At 41.3% G+C, this 20,697-nt stretch overlaps 1 protein-coding gene across 2 annotated transcripts in view; it reads right to left on the bottom strand.

Moving 5' to 3' along the window:
* Positions 1–11,133, bottom strand: part of NCKAP1L (NCK associated protein 1 like) — a 51,375-nt gene extending 40,242 nt beyond the window's left edge. For both annotated transcript variants that reach the window (XM_066369687.1, XM_066369686.1), the window contains exons 1-5: positions 10,961–11,133; positions 9,805–9,915; positions 9,023–9,115; positions 1,055–1,111; positions 236–378 (exon numbers count right to left, since the gene is read on the bottom strand). In XM_066369687.1, coding sequence (XP_066225784.1) covers positions 236–378; positions 1,055–1,111; positions 9,023–9,115; positions 9,805–9,915; positions 10,961–11,062 — 506 coding nt within the window. In that variant the 5' untranslated portion in view covers positions 11,063–11,133. The remainder of the gene's footprint in view (positions 1–235; positions 379–1,054; positions 1,112–9,022; positions 9,116–9,804; positions 9,916–10,960) is intronic.
* Between the last annotated feature and the right edge of the window lie 9,564 nt (positions 11,134–20,697).

Below are 20,697 nucleotides of genomic sequence, written 5' to 3'. Positions count from 1 at the left end.
AACAAATCAGAGACAATGCAAACTGAATAACCTACTAAAAGATATTCAAGAGTTAACTATATGTAAAATGCACTTGTTGGTGTGTACACTTACAAGTACTAAGTTGCTTTATGTTGCCTGAATCATCATTTCAATTCTCACATGAGAAAGCATGGCATCTATTTCCTTTGTGTCCACTCCCTACCTCACAGCACCACGTATGAGATTCTTCATCTCCCATATTCCCTTAACTCACATATGCCCATGCAGCATCTCGTGGGCACAGTTGTACATGCCAATTAGTACCCGTCGATCCTCAATCCGTGACAGAAGTAAAATAACTGAGGTATAAGTCACGATCAAATCCAGGAAACTTCGAGTGAAGTCAAAGTTGAGACTCTACAAGAAAAATACAGAGGAACCCGAGAAGAGCAAGGTCAATTCATCCCTACTACCATAACCATTCCAGACAGTGCCACACAGATGCTGAAAGAGCCTATTTAGAAGGAGGACCTCACACACACACAAAAAAAATAATAATAATAAAAAAATAGAAGGAGGACCTCACAAGATTGAAAACTAAAACAAAAGTTGGGGGCCAACAGTGAGATCAAGATACAAGAAGTCCAGGAAACAAGGTAGCATTTAGAGATTGGAGAGAGTAGAATAAGAACTTTTGTGTAATGTTTGTTTTAAATAAGTCACATTGCTGATCTGCTTCACGTATAAACACACATTAACTTCAGCACATTTTATGAAAGAATTATAGTCTTGGAATGAATAGCCATTCACTCATTATATAGTATATTATATACAGGGGTGGGCAAAAGTAGGCTTACAGTTATACTATAAATAAATAATACAATAATAAAAAATGATTCAAAGAATAAACTCTGTGTTTCATGTACTCACAACTATAAACATATTTTTGCCCACCCCTGTATATATATTACAATACATTATATATTATATATATATTTCTGGAGGAATAGCTAGTCTTCTAGTCCCATCCCACCACACATAGTCCCAACTAAGACATTTTCTGTGGACAGAAGAAAATTGCAAAGAATCTTACAATATCAAAATGGCACTGGCAGGCATCAATGGTGTTGAGAAGTTCATATACATGATCCTAGGGGTAGAATTGGAGATGAGAATGAAAAAAGAATAAAGAGAAGATGACTTGTACTACCAGCATTTGAAGGAAAGGTTCTCTCCCTTACAGGTCGCAGGAAGCCACTGAGTAACATAAGAAAGGCATTGCTGAATAGTAATGCAGTAAGGTGTCCGCAGGCCCCTATCAGGCTTACCCTGCCATACATTCAGATTTCCACAAGCACAAGTCACTACTACATTACATACACTCATCCTGATCTTATCATCCCAGTGCCCTCTTTCTCCACAAAACAAAACAAAAAAAAGGTTGCAAAATGCAGATCATTTGATAAGCTGTTTCTAAAATGCCAAAAATCAGAACCATTTTTATTGATTAATTCCAAAGTTAGTCATTTTCAAAAAAGTTAATCATTAACAAATGAGACTATAACCCGTTTCTTGTGTTTCTATTTACTATCTACTATGTGCTAAGTACTTACTAACTAGTTTAACAACCTGGTGTGTTCTTTCTTAATTTTCTCCCTATTTATATAATCCTATTTAGAGAGAGGGAGAAAAAGAGAGCTAGAGATAGGTATTTTTGGTCAACATTCATGTTACAAAATTAAAATAGTTGGCCCTGGCCTGTTGGCTCAGTAGTAGAGCATTGGCCCGGCATGTAGATGTTCTGGCTTGGATTCCCGGCCAGGGCACACAGAAGAAGCGACCATCTGCTTCTCCACCCCACCCCCTCTTTTTTCTCTCTGTCTCTCTCTCTCTCTCCTCCCCTCCTGCAACTATGGCTTAGTGGGACCAAGTTGGCCACAGGCACTGAGGATGGTTCCATGGCCTCGCTTCAGGAGCTAAAATAGCTTAGTTGCCAAGCAATGGAGAAATGGCCCCAGATGGGCAGAGCATCCCCAGGTAGGGGGGTTAGCCGGGTGATTTCGGTCGGGCACATGCAGGAGTCTCTCTGCCTCCCCCTTTCTCACTTATGAAAAAAAATTAAAAATAAAATAAATTCAGATAGTATTACACCCTTCTTGTCATTTTGTTTTTTTCATCAACCTTATCTGATGAAAGTCTTCAAAGTTATTGGGTAGAGCACTAGTGCATTCCTTTCTAATGGCTATATAATAACTCATGGTATAGCCAATTCATTCAGCCTCTTTCCCACCGAAGGCATTTGCTTTGTTCCTTATTCCTGGCCTATCCACTGCATTTTGGTTCTCTCGGTTTTATAGAAGTGGAACTGCTAGATCAAAAGGCATACATATATTTGTTTACTTTTAAAATACATTGTGAAAGGTTTGAACAGGTTCTTTAAAATGAAAATATACAAATGCCCAATAAGCACATGAAAATATACTCAACAATATTAGTTACCAGAGAAACACCAATTAAAACCACAATAGGCCCTGGCCGGTTGGCTCAGCAGTAGAGCGTCGGCCTGGCGTGCGGGGGACCCGGGTTCGATTCCCAGCCAGGGCACATAGGAGAGGCGCCCATTTGCTTCTCCACCCCCGCCTCCTTCCTCTCTGTCTCTCTCTTCCCCTCCCACAGCCAAGGCTCCATTGGAGCAAGGATGGCCCGGGCGCTGGGGATGGCTCCTTGGCCTCTGCCCCAGGCGCTAGAGTGGCTCTGGTCAAGGTAGAGCGATGCCCCAGAGGGGCAGAGCATCGCCCCCTGGTGGGCAGAGTGTCGCCCCTAGTGGGTGTGCCGGGTGGATCCCGGTCGGGCGCATGCGGGAGTCTGTCTGACTGTCTCTCCCCGTTTCCAGCTTCAGAAAAATACAAAAACAAAACAAAACAAAAAAACACAATAAGAGCCCTGGCCAGGAAGCTCAACTGGTTAGCATTGTCATAATACACTGAGGTTGCGGATTCACTACCTAGCCAGGGAACATAAAAAAAAGGAACCAATGAATGCATAAATAAGTGGAACAACAAAATGATCTCTTTTACTCTCTCTCTTACCCTTCCTCTCTCTCTAAAATCAATCAATCAATAAATATAAATAAAACCACAAAGATACCACTACATACCCACTAGAATGGCTAAAATTTAAGTCTGATAATAGCTAGTGTAGACAAGAATGTGGAATAACTGGAACACTGATATATTTTGCTGATGGGAGGAGAAAATGACACAATCGCTTTGGGAAAAAATTTTGTATTTTCTTATAAAATTAAACATAACATCTAGATTATTTACCTAAAGAGTAATAAAAATATGTCCTCACAATGATTTGTACTCAAATGTTTATAGCAACTTATTTATAATGGCAAAAACTGGACCATTATAATTCAAATGTCTTTCAATAAGTAAATGAACAAATTGTATCCATACAATGGAATAGTACTCATCAAAAACAGGTAATGAACCCTGGCCAAGCTCAGTTGGATGGACTGTCATCCAGATAAGTCAAGTTGTGGGTTTGATCACTGCTGCTCAGGGCACATACAAGAATCAACCAATTCATGAATAAGTGGAACAACAAATAGATGATTCTCTCCCCCGACACACACACTTCCCTCTTTCTCTTCTCTCTCTCTCTCAAAAAAAAAAAAAAAAAAAAAAGTCAATTTTTAAAATATTTTTCTATTTATTGATTTTAGAAAGAGGAAAGAAGAGAGAAATAGAGACAGAGACAAGAACATAGATCTGTTCCTGTATGTGCACTGACTAGGGATTGAACCAGCAACTTCTGAATTTTGGGACAACTCTCTAACCAACCAAGCCATCCATCAAGGGCTGAAAAAACAATTTTTTTAAAGGAAATGAATTGCAAATACATGAAACAATGTAGGTAAATCTCAAAAACTTTATGCTGAGTGAAAAAAGCTAGACACAAAAGAATACATGCTGTATATATTCTATGCCTGACCAGGTGGTAGTGCCGTGGATAGAGCGTCAGACTGAGACACGGAGGACCCAGGTTTGAAATCCCAAGGTCACTAGATTGTGTAGGGTCGCTGGCTTGAGTGTGGGATCATAGACATGCCCCCATGGTCTCTGGTTTGAAGCCCAAGGTTGCTGGTTTGAGCTCAAGGTCGCTGGTTTGAGCAAGGGGTCACTTGCTCTGCTGTAACCCCCAGGTCAAGGCACATATGAGAAAGCAATCAATGAACAACTAAGGTATCGCAACTAAGAATTGATGCTTCTCATCTCTCTCCCTTTCTGTCTGTCTGTTCCTATTTCTCTCTCTCTCTCTCTCTCTCTCTCTCTCTCTCTCCCCCCCCCCCCAATCAAAAAAAAAAGATTTAATTATATGAACCTCTAGAAAAGAAAAATCTAATCTGGAAAGCAGATCAACGGTTGCCTGGGGCCAGGAGTTGGGGAGGTAGGGATTGACTGAGGGAAAAAGGCACAGGGAACATAGAGTAATGGAAATTTTCTGTACTTTGATCATAATGGTTGTTACACAGGCATATACATTTATAAAACTTATTTAAAATGTATAGAAAAAATGTTTCCAATTTAACATCCCAAAAAGCCTGTATCTAGATCAACATATGGGGAAGCTGAGGCTAAGAGCAGTTAATAAATTTGCCCAAGTTTACAAAGCTAGTAAGAGGTAGTATCAGAACTAGAATTCAAAGCCCATGATCTTCCCTCTATGCTACATGACTTCCAAATCCTCTGTCCAGGTCTATGCTCATTTGCTGCCTCCTTTCTAGGGAGGTCCTTCTCCTTCCTGCAACCCATTTCCCATGGAATACAGCTAAGGTTCACTTTCAACCACTGACACAACCAATGTCACTTACATAGGTCTTCTTAAAGACAAGAATCAGAAGGGAATGGAATTAACATTTGTTGACCCTATTACTTTATTGTATGCTAAACATTGAGCTAGATGTTTTCCATTATATGATCTCATTTAATCCTCACAAATACCCTATGTAGTAAATCTTATTTCTACATTTTATAGATAAAGAAACTGGGATTCAAAGAGTTTCTTGCCTGAAAGTCATATATCTTGTAAGTGGTAAGGCTGAGATCTGAAACCAGGCCTGTCTGGTTCAAAGCCTACCTGCTTTCCAATGCACAGTACACCTCAGAGTCTCTATTTCCCTTCCTGCCCTAAATCAGCCATACTAAATGCCTTGGGCTCAGAACTTTACCACTGCAGTAACCAGAAAATGTCTGGTATCTCCTTAAGATTGCAACTTTCCTAGTAAGAGTCTTTTTTTTATATATGCTTCCAGCATTCCTTCCACTACCTCCACCAATGTTCACTTCTTCCTAATTACTACTCTCAATTCCTGGATTAATACCCTCTGACCTGACTCTCCTTCAACCCAACAGTTTTCCATGCCTCCACTTCCCTTTTTATTGTGTGACCTGATCAACAGCCTGAATTAGCTCCCTAGGGTGAACACAGGGCACCGATGACAGGTCTCCTGCTATGATATTACCTAAAGAGATACTATAATATCATCATAAACTTAGATTGCTCAAATGGCTAAAATCTGTGTTAATTTTTTAATGCATTAAAAATACATGTTCATGTCAGAAAATACAGACAAGCATAATTTTAATTTGTTCTTTTTTATTTTAGTTTTTTTTTTTTCTTTTTGTATTTTCCTGATGCTGGAAACGGGGAGGCAGTCAGGCAGACTCCCCCATGCGCCTGACCGGGATCCACCCGGCATGCCCACCAGGTGGTGATGCTCTGCCCATCTGGGGCATTGCTCTGTTGCAACCAGAGCCATTCTAGCGCCTGAGGCAGAGGCCACAGAGCCATCCTCAGCACCCGGGCCAACTTTGCTCCAATGGAGCCTTGGCTGCGGGAGGGGAAGAAAGAGACAGAGAGAAAGGAGAGCGGGAGGGGTGGAGAAGCAGATGGGCGCTTCTCCTGTGTGCCCTGACCAGGAATAGAACCCGGGACTCCTGCACACCAGGCCGACACTCTACCACTGAGCCAACCGGCCAGGGCCTTTAGTTTGTTTTTAAAAACAAAACTAATAATCTGCCTGACCAGGCAGTGGCACAGTGGATAGAGAGTCAAACTGGGACTCAGAGGACTCAGGGACAAGACCCCAAGGTCGCCAGCTTGAGCACGGGCTGATCGGGTTTAAGCAAGGCTCACCAGCTTGAGCCCAAGGTCTCTGGCTCAAGCAAGGGGTCACTTGGTCTGCTGTAGCCCCCCAGTCAAGGCACATATGAGAAATCAATCAATGAACAACTAAGGAACTGCAAGGAAGAACTGATGCTTCTCATCTCTCTCCCTTCCTGTCTGTTGTCCCTCTCTCTGACTCTCTGTCTCTGCCACGAAAAAAAAAAACACACACACACACATAATCTCACCAGTTAGAAATTCTAATCTTCTGTATATGCATGTTTATCTATGTTATTTTAGGGACATCTTCATCTTAAGCTGTATTGTAATTTGCTTTTTCACTAAAAACTATGTGAAGAACATTTTCCATATCAATCTTTTTTTTTTTTTTTTTTTTTTTTAGCGAGAGACAGGGGAGGGCACAGAAAGGGACAGACGGGAAGGGAGAGAAATGAGAAGCAGCAATTATTGATTGTAGCACCCTAGTTGTTCATTGATTGCTTCCTCATATATGCCTTGACTGGGGGCTGCAGCTGAGCCAGTGACCCCTTGCTCAAGCCAGCAACCTTGGGTTCAAGCCAGTGACCATGGGGTCAAGTCTATGATCCCATGCTCAAGCCCGCGACCCCGCACTCAAGTTGATGAGCCCACACTCAAGCTGGTGACCTCAGGGTTTGGAGCCTGGGTCCTCTTAGTCCCAGGTTTTTGCTCTATCCACTGTGCCACCACCTGATCAGGCTTCATACCAATTAATATAAATATATATTATCTTTAACAGTGCATGACATTCATTCATAGACTTATCCTTTGACCTTTTAACCAAACTTCTACTTATTGGATATATTCAATTATTAAATGGTTACTCCAAAATCAATGCAACAGAGTACATTTTTGTACATACATCTTTGTGCTTCTATTTTATTGTTTTCTTAGAACAAATTTTGAAACATTATCAATTTGCCTTTCAAAATATTGTACTAAATAATTGTTTTTGGTTTTTTACACTTACAAAAATAATACATACTCATTGTTTAAAGTTCAAATAAAATATCATTCATGTAGTACTGCTACCAAACACTGTTAACAATCAGCAAATCCAAATTGAGGGATATTCTTAAAAATAACTAGTCTGGATTCTTCAAAAAGGTGTCATGAAAGACAAAAAAAAAAAAAGGCTGGAACTATTCTAGATTAAGGACTAAAGAGACATGACAACTAAATGCAACGTATGATCCTTGAAACCACTGGAGCAGGGGTTCCCAAACTACAGCCCCGCGGGCCACATGCAGCCCCCTGAGGCCATTTATCCGGCCCGCCACACTTCCGGAAGGGGCACCTCTTTCATTGGTGGTCAGTGAGAGGAGCATAGTTCTCATTGAAATACTGGTCAGTTTATTGATTTAAATTTACTTGTTCTTTATTTTAAATATTGGATTTGTTCCTGTTTTGTTTTTTTACTTTAAAATAAGATATGTGCAGTGTGCATAGGGATTTGGTCATAGATTTTTTTATAGTCTGGCCCTCCAACGGTCTGAGGGACAGTGAACTGGCCCCCTGTGTAAAAAGTTTGGGGACCCCTGCACTAGAGGGATGTAAACATGGGCTATATATTAACTAATAATATTGTAGAAATTTTACATTTTCTGAATATGATGATTGAATTGGGGTTATGTAAGAAAATATAGAAAATATTCTTTTTTTTTTTTTCTTTCATTTTTCTGAAGCTGGAAACAGGGAGAGACAGTCAGACAGACTCCCGCATGCGCCCGACCGGGATCCACCCGGCACGCCCACCAGGGGCGATGCTCTGCTGCGGGAGGGGAAGAGAGAGACAGAGAGGAAAGCGCGGCGGAGGGGTGGAGAAGCAAATGGGCGCTTCTCCTGTGTGCCCTGGCCGGGAATCGAACCCGGGTCCTCCGCACGCTAGGCCGACGCTCTACCGCTGAGCCAACCGGCCAGGGCTGGAAAATATTCTTGTTCTTAGTAGCTGTATGCTTAATTATTTTAGAGAGAGAAATGTCATGATGTCTGCAACTAACTTGAAAGATTCAGAAAAACAAATAAATATAAGCAAACATGGCAAAATACTAACAATTTGAAAATCCAGGAAAAGAGTAGAACAATATCCATTATACTACTTTTGAAATTTTTGGTATGTTTGTAATAAAATGTTGAGAAATAATACTTTAAATTTTTTAATTCAAATAATACAAAAATGTATAATTTAATAAATAAGTTGTTTTTTAGTTTAGTGTATAATGTTCTAAATCTTTTTATGTATACACTAACACTATTTGTAGTATAAAAACATATGTTGTTTTTTTAGCAAGAGAGACAAGAACAGACAGAAAAGAAGAAAGAGAGATGAGAAGCATCAACTCATAGTTACAGCACCTCAATTGTTCATTGATTGCTTTCTCATATGTGCCTTGACCAGAGAGCTCCAACTGAGCCAGTGACCCTTTGCTCAAGCCAGTGACCCTGAGCTTCACGTCAGTGACCTTTGGGCTCAAGCCAGCAAACATGGGGTCATGTCTGTGATTACACACTCAAGTCGGTGATGCCATGCTCAAGCTGATGAGCTCGCACTCAAGCCAGCAACCTCAGGGCTTCGAACCTGGGTTCTCAGTGTCCCAGGCTGACACTCTATCCACTGTGCTTCACTGATCAGGCTAAGCTTCTGTATCTTTTAAAATAAAAATATAATTGTATCATACACTATTCTGCAACTCATTTTCATTTAACAATGTAACTTAGATACCCTCTTATATCATACATTTTGTTTTTTAAAGAAACAGTATTTAACAACATAAATGAACATTTATAGAAAAGGAATAACCTCAGAAAGACAACATTTGCACTGGGACCTGAGCTAAATAGAGCTCACCCGAAATTCCATGACATCCACAAATGACTGGTAATAGTTGGTGAGGAACCTAATTATCTCGGCTTTTTCCCGATGTACTGGTCCTAAATGTTGCTGAGAGAAACGTGAAACAAAATGTTAAAAAAAAAATAAATGAGAAGACAAGTGATCAAGGTAACCCAAAAATAACAGGGTTTATACATAAAACGTTTTTGAAGATAGTTGAAATACGCTGACAGAGGAGGTTGGGAAATTTCCAAAGCTCTGGGGATCTTTGAACATAGCAGATCCCTTGTCTAAGGGTAGGATGGCTGCATGTGATTCTGACTAGATACAGAATGCTAAATAAGAGGAAATTTCAAGGTCCCTAGAGGTTTATCAAAGTGGGGGGGGGGGGAGCAGAATGAGAAGACGTTACAGGTGAGATGGTAAGAAACCTAATGTTAATGCATTAGGGAGGAGTAAGGAATATCCCACCAGATGCATAATTCTAAAACAATTAGCAAGGAAACACTAAGTAGGAAACAGGAACAACAGTAAAATAGATGCACTCTGCTGGGTTGATGGAGTTGTCTTCCTGTACAGTAACAAAGTGTTCTCATGAATCTGGTGACAGAGAAAGGGGCAATGCTTTGCTCCAGTTTACCCTGGGAAAATTCCATCTTTCTCAGAATTCTCAAGACTACAATAATCTGAAGCCCTGTGATTGAGCCTAGGGAAACTAAAAGAAGGCTACACCATCTTCTGTAGGCCAAGCATAGACTTATTTCAGAGAAAAGAGAAAAGAAGGGTCACATTCTCACCGTGCTATTTCGGACATCTGTGTTGGGAAATTTCTTGTTGATGTACTTGAGAGATGACTCCATGGACTTTTCCAGTAAGAAAGGTGGCTTGGATTTGGGGTCTGAACAAGTCTGCACAGATAAACCATACTACATTTTAACGCTTTCCCCTACCCTTCATTTACATATTTCTTCCTACATCACTCATTCTCACAAAATCTCTCCTAGGGAAAGGGAATCTGGGAATTCATTATAACAGCATAAGAGTAGGTCAGGAACAAGTTCAAGGACATTAAATCAACTATCAGAAGAGCTAAATAACCTGGGCATCTTGTCTTGCTGTGTAAAGTTTAATGTCTGCTTGGTCCCAGCACAAAGAGGAAGCTCTCCCCACCCTTCAGCTGAAGCCGGAAGCAGTGAGAAAAGCAGCTGCTCAGGAGTTAGACTTTGTGGGAGACTCAGTGTCAGAATTATGTCCATTATATAAGTAAATCATCCCAAAGGGCTATTAAAGGAAACATGGGGACAAAGAAACCACATTCCTGAAGATTTATTTTCAAAATTCATAAAAGTTCCCTCCCCATTCCACTATTTTCTCTTCCAGAAACTCCCCAGTCCCACCCCGTCTTTATTACTTTACTTCCCTTGCCACCAGCTTCTCTCAATTCCCCAATTTCTATCCTAATGCACAAATACACAACCACAGCATGAACTACCTCAGACTCTAAGTACCTCAGAAAGCACCTACCCTTTGTGTTTTAATGCAAATATCATACCTATTTTTTTTTCCTTTTTGGGAAGTACTTCACAGATGTTTTTGCTGAGACCCAACTTTAGATATAGTCAGAGTGTGGGGGATCAGCAATAGATAATACAACCCAGAATTCTGGACCCCCCATCATTTTCCAAGTGACTCAGAACATAATTATTTACCACCCCACCCTTACCACACACCCAGCAGAAAGCAGACACTCTCATTAGGGTAAGAATCATACCTAGAAAGGGAAAGCTCTGAAAAAAGCCTCTCTTTCCGCTTCATCTATATAATCCAAGTGACTAAAGGCCAGTTAAGCCACAGGAAAGAGGGGAAAGACCAGCCGCAGGACCTGCTGTCCTCAGGGTTCCCTGCCCTACTGCTGCTAGAATAATTAGTGCTAGTCCAGTTGCTCATGCTTACCTTCTTGATGTTATACATACGAATGAGAACTCCTTGACCTCGATCATTCAGGATAGTGAGCTTTTCTGCTAATTTTTGCTGGTAGGCGGAGGTCAACGACATGATGGCCACCGAGAGGATGGAACACCGAACAGCAATCCCTGATCTCCCCAAACACTTTCAGCTTGGGTGGTGACACCCTCTGGGCGGAAGGACCCAGCCTGGTTGGTGTGCTGGTCTTCCTGTTGCCTCTACAATTGGCTCATGGGTAAAAGCAGTCAGTACAGCTCACAGGCCCTCAGAATGAATCCTCTGTTGCTTCCTCTTGCACATTCAGCAGGGGAGACTTCCCCTTTCTAGCTATGCAGCTAAAACTGTGAAATGGGTGGAGGCAGGGAGAAGGACAGGATTTCAAGGCTCTTCACAGTCTGGCATCAACCTTTTTTGGCATTACCACTCCACTGGTTTGCTATATAAAGCTCTACACCAGACAGACAGATACTGGCCACTCCATTCCTACACACCTTTATACTTTTCTTCTTTTATATCCCCACCAAGAATGTCTGTGTTATTTTCTCCTGATCCCTAGGCCCCTCCATCCTTTAGGGCCCAAATTAAGTCGCAGCTCTTCTTAATTATTCTATCCAATGTTAAATATTACATATATAACATTCTATTTCTTCTTATATTTCAAGTATATGTATTAGCTCTCCCAACTATAATATATCATAAGCTCCTTAATGATAAGAATTGTATTTACAATCAACAGTTCAAATGTTATAGAATTGTTTACCTGGAACCTATGTACTCTTATTGATCAATGTCACTCAATTAAATTTAATTTTCTAAATAAAAAAAAATTATTGTATCTAATACTTCTTTCTACACCTCACAATACTCTAGTACAGTGATTCTCAAAATTTGGTCACATAAGCATGACCTGGAAACTTATTAGACATAGAAATTTTGAGGCCCCCGCCCAGACCTATTGAATACCAAACTCTAGGGTAGAGTCCAGCACAGTTTTTAACAAGCCCTCCACGTGATTTTAATGCACTTTCAAGTCGAGAGCCACTGCTCTAATACAATGGTTCTTAAAGGTACATATGAATGGCAGATCAGTCCCTATCTCCAGAGATTCAGGATTGGTAGGTCTACCATGGGTCCTAGAAGTCTGCATTTATAAGAACCATAGAAGGTTTTGGTGCAAATGTTCCATCAGACACATATTGAGAAACGCTGATCTAAAACACCATCTCCTAGACACAGCAGTCACTCAATAAATGTACTTATTTATTTGTTTAATTATTAAGACTAAATTGGGAAATAGGCCCCATGAGAAAGAACCAAATTAACTGAGATTTACCAAGGGAAATTAATAATAGACTTTAAATCTTAGAAGACTGGGTGAATTTTAGCACTAAAATATTCTCACCATTCCAACCAGGCTATAAGTCCCTCATTTAAGAAAACCAACTCACTTTCAAGTGTCTTTCAAGGCAGAAGGTCCTCAGAAAAATTCTAAATCAAACAGAGTCATCTTCATATCTACCTCCTTTCTAACACTTCTTCCTCACTTTTCAGTCATCGCTGGTTTCCACATCCAGGGTTCTCACATTGTTCCACTACCTCCTAGGGCTGAGAGAGGAGGCAGCTGACGAGCATTTTTTTATTTTATTTTAATTCTTTGATTTGAGAGAGGAGAGAGAAAGAGAAAAGGGGGGAGGAGCAACTAATAGTAGTTGTTCCTCATATGTACCCGGGCTTTCAAACCAGCAACCTCAGCATTCCAGGTCAATGCTTTCTCCACTGCACCACCACAGGTCAGGGCTGATTAGCATTATTATTTAAGAAACTTAATATGTTTGCTCCCAAGAGAATGTATTTTTAGTTTTTTTTTATTGATTGATTGATTGATTTTAGAGATAAAGGAAGGGAAAGAGAAAAACAAAGATCAATTTTTTGCTCCACTTATTTACGCATCATTGGTTGATTCCTGTATGTGCCCTGACTGGGGACCGAACCAGCAGCCATGGTGTATCGAGACAATGTTCTAACTAACTGAGCTATCCAGCAAGGGCCAAGAACGTATTTTTTTAAAGAAACAGTAAGATGGCAATGCTTAACACATGAAATTTTAAACATCTCTCAGGGAAACTGCATATTTGGAAAATAGAACTTGCCTTCTACTTTATTTACTGGTTGTATCCCTGGAAAGCTGTGGGCATAGCATTAGGAATAATAGCCCTGAAGATCTGAATCACTTGCTGTTATCAAAGAAACCCAGGTTCTACTAAAGAGATTTGTAGGATTTCTATTGGGTTTTTTTATGGCAGTGTAACAGTTGCCTCCTTACAAGTGAGTAGAGTTCTGTTGGATCTTTCTCACTTGCATTTCTTATCCTCATCCTGAAAATTGTATTGATGACTTTCCATACTGAAATAATCTTATTTCCTGCTATCTCCTAATATGTAGTTCCTGACCAAGTGGGAACCATGTTCTTAGTGTACTGTGAATATGTTATGTTCATTTCGGCCTTTCTCACTTACATATGCTTTCCCTCTTGCTAACCCAAATTCTAGTCAATTTTCTGGATCTAGCTCAAATAGACTCAAGCCCAGCCCTTGCTGAACTCCTACATACTTGACCTATAGTACATACTTTACATCCAAAATCTGGTCCTCCTTTGTCTATTTCATATTATACTGCCACCCCAGCTGACCTGTAAGATTGCTGGAGCCTGGAAACACTTATTTGCCTGACCTGATATATAGGATAGGTCTAAATTTTTGGCATCAGACAGACTTTCAGATTCAAATTTTGGGTAGTGAAACACAGTGAACTAAACCTTATGATTTAGAAGCTGAGACCCCAGGTTCTAGGGCCAGAAAGCTTGAATTCATATCCCAAGTCTATTACTTACCAGTTCAGTTTTACAAACTAGTTCCTCTGCCTGTAAAATGGAGATGATATTGCTAATATTTCCTATCTCAAGGGGCTATTGTATGTATTAAGTAAGTTTCTACATGTAAAGTGATGATCTAGCTATTTACTATGAACCAGGTACTTTAAGTACTTTACATAAATTACCTCAAATAATAATAATGGTACTCAGACATGCATTAGGTTTGTAACTTTAGGCTATCTACCACTACAGCATTGTTTTCCTAGCTTGTAAAATGGTGGTCATCCCTGATTAAACATTTGGCTTAAGATCTGTACATTAAATTAGGAATGCCAACAATAAAGTGAAATTTTGATTTTTGAGTATGTATGAGCTTATAATTTTCTGTGGAATTCCATTTGACACCCCCAAAATGAAAAGGCTACATTTGCCCTGACCACATAACTTGGTTGTGTAGATCATCATCCTGAAGTGCAGAGGTTGCCGGTTTGATCCCCAGCCAGGGCACATACTAGAGCAGATCTATGTTCCTGCCTGTCTCTTTCTCTCCTTTCTTCCTTTATCTCTCTCTCTCTTCTCTCTCTCTCTAAAGTCAATGTATTTTATTTCCACTTTTACAGGTGAGAGGAAAGGAAATAGACTCCCACACATGACTTGACTGGGATCCACCTGGCAACCCCTATCTAGGGCTAATGCTCTGCCCATCTGGGGCCATGCTTGCAACTGAGCTATTTTTAGTGCCTGAAACGGAGGCTCCATGGAGCCATCCTCAGCACCCAGGGCTGATGCACTCAAACCAATCAAGCAATGGTTGTGGGATGGGAAGAGAGAAAGAGAGAGAGAAGGGGGAGGGGGAAGGATGGAGAAGCAGATGGTTGCTTCTCATGTGTGCCCTAACCAAGAATCAAATGCAGGACATCCACAAGTCAGGCTGACACTCTACCACTGAGCCAAGCAACCAGGGCCTAATAATTTCTTTTTTTTTTTAAGAAAGAAAAAGGCTATGTTTAAAAATAGGGTTAATCATGCAACTGGTAGTCTTTAGAGAAACTTCATTGGAGAGATCATGTGGTAGTTTCTTCTAGAGATGAAAGGAGCTCATCCAAGGGTAGTTTAATTACCTCAGAGCAGGGCCTAGTAACCCTAGCTAAAAATTAGAATCCGCTGTGGAACTCTTTTAAAGCCACAGTTAACCAGACCCCATTTGTGAAGATTCTAACTCAATAGTTCTGGCTGGAGTAGGGCCAAACCATCTGTCACCTTAAAATACTCAGTGTTCCTTATACACAACCAGGATTGAGAACCACTTTTCAGAGACTTAACTATAATATCAAAAACTTAAGAACCTCTGAGAAACCATAGAACACATGATGGGAAAAGAATTGAATAGCCTAAACAGAAAGTTAATTCATATCACTTGACTGAAAGGTACAGTGCGTTCCCTCTCCTCAAACTTCAGCTATTTGCCTTGTTTTGCCTTACAGATCATTGTTTTCTTCAAGTGACACTTCCCTTTGGACTTTTGAGACAAATGCTTAAAGAATAAGGTAAGTCTCAAAATCTTTAGTTGTCAAATAAATCAAGGTCTTACCAAGCCTATAATGTATTAAACCAAATGGCATCCATTATAATCTTGGCCTCCCTACTTCATAGTCAACTACTAATAATTAGAAGAATGACTCAAAGTTGTCAATTCTCACTGCCTATTCTGAAGCACTCTTTGATTATTAAGACCAGCCTTATCAACGTGGTCAAACTTGATACTTTTCTAGGCTGCTGACTAAAATAAAGGTTCAGGGTTATCTGAGGACAATATTTAGGCCTTAAAGCTCTTTTCCCCATTATCTTTAAGAATCTAAAGATAACTATATACAACATTAGATTTTAATGTAGCCTTTATTTTTTTAATTTTTTTATTTTTCAATTACAGCTGATATACAATATTATATTAGTTTCAAGTGTACATCCCAGTGGTTAAACATTATATAACTTACTAAGTTATCATCCCAATAAATCTAGTACCCATCTGACACCATACATAGTTATTATAATATTATTGACTATATTCTCTATGCTATATTTTACATCCCCATGACTATTCTATAACTACAAATTTGTACTTGTTATTCCCTTCACTTCTTTGACCCATTCTCACAATCCACCTCCCATCTGGCAATCATCAAAATGTTCTCTGTATCTATGACTCTGTTTCTGTTCTGCTTATTCATTCATTTTGTTTTTTAAATTCAGTTACTAGTAGATATGCATTTATTGTCTCTTTTTTATTTTTATTTATTGATTTTGGCAAGAGAGGAAGGGAGGGAGAGAGAGAGAAACAATAACATCAATCTGTTCTTGTATGAGCCCTGACTGGGGATTGAACCGGCAACCTCTGCACTTCTGGAAAATGCTCTAACCAATGGAGCTATCTGGCCATGGCTATTGTCATTTTTCTAATTCATATTTTGTATCTTTTTTTTCTTCTTTTGAAAAAAGACCCTTTCACATTTTATGTAATACTGGCTTAGTGATAATGAACTTCTTTAGCTTTTTCTTGTCTGGAAAACCCGTTATCTGTCCTTCAAATCTAAATGACAGCTTTGCTGGGTAGAGTAATCTTGGTTGTAGGTCCTTAGTTTTTATCACTTTGACTATTTCATGCAAATCCCTTCTAGCCTGAAAGTTACTGTTGAGAAATCAACTGACAGTCTTATGGGAGCTTCCTTATAGGTAGGTAACTATCTGCTTTTCTCTTGGTGCTTTTAAAGTTCTGTTTGTCTTTAACCATTTGCATTTTAATTATGATGTGTCTTGGTGTGGGCCTCTTTGGATTCATCTTATTTTGCACTCTCTATGATTCTTGAACTGGTATGTCTATTTCCTTCACCAGGATAGAGAAGTTTTTTGTCACTTTTTCAAATAGGTTTGCAATTCCTAGCTCTCTCTCTCTCTTCTTCCAGAGCCTCCACGACGCAAATGTTGGTATCTTGAAGTCCCAGAGGTTCCTAATACTATCCTCAGTTTTTATGTTCTTTTTTCTTTTTGCTATTCACATTGGGTGTTTTCTGCATCCTTATCTTCCAAATCTCTCATTTGATCTTCTGCTTCATTTACTTCGTTGTTGATTCCCTATAATGTAGTCTTCATCTCAGTTTTTTATTTCTTTGTTGAAGTCCTCACTAAGTTCATCTACCCTTCCCCTAAGTTCATTGAGCATCTTTATAACCAGTGTTTTGAACTCTGCCTCTAGTACATTGCTTGTCTACATTTTGTTTAGCTCTTTTTCTGGAGTTTTGTTCTGTTCTTTCAATTGGGACATGTTTTCTTGTCTCCTCATTTTGGCAGCCTCCCTGCATTTGTTTCTATGTGTTACATAGAGCTGCTGCATCCCCCAGGCTTGGTAGAGTGGCCTTATGTGGTAGGAGTTCTATAGGGTCCAATGGCGCAACCTCCCTAATCACCTGAGCTGGGCATGCCACGACACCACCACCCTCAACATGTGGGCTGTGTACACCCTCTTTTTGCCTATGTAAGACTATGAGTGTTTTCTCTTAGGAAAAATTGTGGGTTTCCTGCCTACCACTGTAAGAGTCTGCTTTCTGTCCATTGGCCTGCTGCCATGAGAAGGGGTTTTTTCCTGCCTGTTTGCTCATATGCCATTATAAGAATCTATTAAATGAGAATGACTCTCTGCTTTCCAGCTCTACAGTTCCTCTACTGTCTGCCTGAATCCAATGGGAACCTGGCTGGCCTCAGCCAACATTACATTATAATCTTGCCCACTACAGCATTATATCTGGCATAGTGGATAGGATATGGATCAGATCAGTATGGAGCCACTGACACCCTTGAAGGGTAGAATAGAGGAGTGGCTGTTGTTCTCCAGCATATGGTTTCCCTTGGCTATCCTACCGAAGGCCATGGGCTGGGTATCTTTTACAACGCTGTGAGAAGACACTGAAAGCTCTGTCTGAGAGGCCACCTGAGTTTGAGAACTCCAGTTTGCCCTAGAAGCTGAACACTGACACTGGCAGTTGTTAGAAACACAGCTGCAGGTTCAAGAGCTCGAGTTTCAGCTTTAGGCCAAGAGCCAGCAACTGCAAAAGCCAAAGTGGTTGCTGAAGAAGGAGGAAGAGTTTCAGGCTAAAACGGCCATCAGCAGCCTCAGAGCCCAGCCAGTGATAATCCATAAGGCAAAAACCCAGCAGCAGAAAGTGCCTCAGGGGAAGGCACAGCCTCCTTTATAAGTAGTGGAGCACTCTATGGTTTGGCCCTACACCCAGACAGAGTTGATAGAGTTAGAAGCAAAATTCAGGCAGAAACCCACTGAGTCCCTGACAGCTCAGTTTCTGCAGATGTGGAACATAGGAGTAGATGGCATCATGCTCTCCAGAACAGAGATGGAGAAATTTGCCACCTTTAGCAAATAGAGTGCATTACCATGTACTCCTTCTTGAGGCAGCATCTTCAGAACTACCACAAAATAAATAGGAAACCATTCCCTATTACAATGGGTGATGGCTGCCATTTGTATGGTCTGGCAGAATGTTGGAGACTTGCCAGGGGCAGTGAGTCAATGACATTCATATACTGAGCTGCAGTAGGTTCTCTAGGAGCTAGGTATGAGGAATGCTTCTTTCAACCTGAAGTCCTGTGGGCCAGATGAGGAAGTATTTATGGCAGGGATGAGGAACCTTATTCTCTGTAGCACCCCATCAGCCCTTTTTGGGTCACTAGTGGCTATCTTGAGCCCTAATGTGGGGAAGCCCATCAATGCTGTCACACAGATGGTGTCAGATTTGGGGGAGGTGGAGGCAGTACAGAACCATAAGTTTGTGTGGGTTGCTACCCATGCTGCCCTCCCCCCAACTAACAAGAGGAATGAACCTGTAAAGGTTACCCAAATACAGATGTGGATAAATTTGATTGTGGCCAGAGGAGATAGAGAGAAATTAGATGTCAGGTCTAATAAAGGCCTGTGAGAGATTTGGCAGCAGCTTAAGCTGGGACAGAGGCTCCAGCCACTGAAAAAGTGGGGAAAATGGGTAACCCCAGCAGCTGCCAAGAAAATGGCTGGCATTCAGGGTTGCACAGTTGCAGGATTGTATGATGGAGACAGCTGTGGGAGAGGAGCATCTCCCAGACCTGTTGTTCCAGTTTGAATAGGGGGAAGGCTGAGGGACCCATCAAACAGGGATGGGCAGGGGCCAGTGGCCCCATATGAAATTGGCAATCCACGGGTCCCCTTCTAATGTGTAGCAGGTGTTGGCCTTAGAAGATAATGGGTGTTTTTTTGCTACTGCAGCAGCAGCAGCTAAGAGAACTGTCAAGGTAGCACAAGGCTTAAATGTGTTTGACCCTGCTAGGCCCTGTGAGCTTGCTGAGGGGTTTGGATGGGGCTTGTGGCAATGAACAGAGTGCTTATGGCAAGGCACTGAAGTCCATTATCAAAGGGCTGTATGGCTAGTTGCCTGTAATGGACTTTCACCTTCGGTGATTTGCACAGACAGCTGGGCTGTCTATCATGGACTGATCATTGAGCAGTGTGATGGACTTTTAAAGCAGAGACTGTGACAAAAGAGGAGCACTGGCTCCCTTGCTGGATGGACATGCCACTTGTGGACAATATGAGAGACCCTGATGGGAGGGGCACGGCACTGGTGGACACCCTCCTGCACCAGGAAGCTGCTCCCATCCAGAGCAGAGATGCACCACTTTCTTCAATGGACATGGTCCTGGACTATACAGGCTCAACCACCTGCCATAGGATAGGGCAGTGGTCAGGAAACCGCGGCTCGTGAGCCACATGGCGGCTCTTTGGCCCCTTGAGTGTGGCTCTTCCACAAAATACCACGTTCGGGCACTACCTCGATAAGGAATGCACCTACCTATATAATTTAAGTTTAAGAAATTTGGCTCTCAAAAGAAATTTCAATCATTGTACTGTTGATATTTGACTCTGTTGGCTAATGAGTTTGCTGACCACTGGGATAGGAGACTAGAGGTGAACCTCTAACTCCCTGGGAAGAGTGCTTAGGGAGACATTGTAAAAGGCACCTTTGTAATTATTGTCATTTTGAGGATAGCTTGTGCCTTTGTAATTTGGTTGCTTTAGTCTATACTATTTCTGTGATGTCACAAAGATTGTGAGGCAAGCAACCCTAAAGTAGTGGATTGTTAGGAAAACAGCTGTATTAGGCTTGCTCACTTGTACTTTGCATGATCAGTGCATGAGCATGTGGCAGAGCCAGGTGTGTATAGCCTATGTAAGGCTACAGGTGTTTTCTCTTAGAGCAAATTGTGAATTGCCTGCCCACCACTGTGAGGAACTGTTTTGCTATTCATGGCCTGCTGCCATGAGAAGCAGTTTTCCCCTGCCTGTTTGCTCGCCTGCTGTTGCAAGAATCTATTAGATGGGAATGGCCTTACGCTTTCTGGCTCCACGATTCTTCTACCATCTCCCTGAATCTAATATGAACCTGCCTGGCTTTGGCCACCAGCATTACACACATCAATGGGAAGGTTTTACTCCTATGCCAACTGGCTGCAAGGACTGACTTTGACCACCTTGCAGGGACCACCCCACAGAGCAGGACTTACTTCAGCAGGGTTCTGAGGCCTGCTGAGTCTGCCCCTTGAGTGTGTCACTTGTAGAGGTGGTTGGGTGGTGCTTCATGTGGCCTGAAGCTGCCCACCAGGCACGCTACTCTGGGGCCTCCCAGGAGGTGCAGGGCAAGGTCAACCACCACCTGTGCTCTCCCCAGTGCCGCCCAGTATGACCTACAAAGCAATCTGCAGATGGCTGCTACTTGTGCTGAGCTTAGAGGTACCCATACAAGGCCAGGCTGTGAAC

The sequence above is a fragment of the Saccopteryx leptura genome, chromosome 2 (assembly GCF_036850995.1).
Source record: "Saccopteryx leptura isolate mSacLep1 chromosome 2, mSacLep1_pri_phased_curated, whole genome shotgun sequence".
Lineage (NCBI taxonomy): Eukaryota > Metazoa > Chordata > Mammalia > Chiroptera > Emballonuridae > Saccopteryx > Saccopteryx leptura.
The sequence above is the reverse complement of the archived record's forward strand: the minus strand, read 5'-3'. Positions and strand labels throughout refer to the sequence as shown.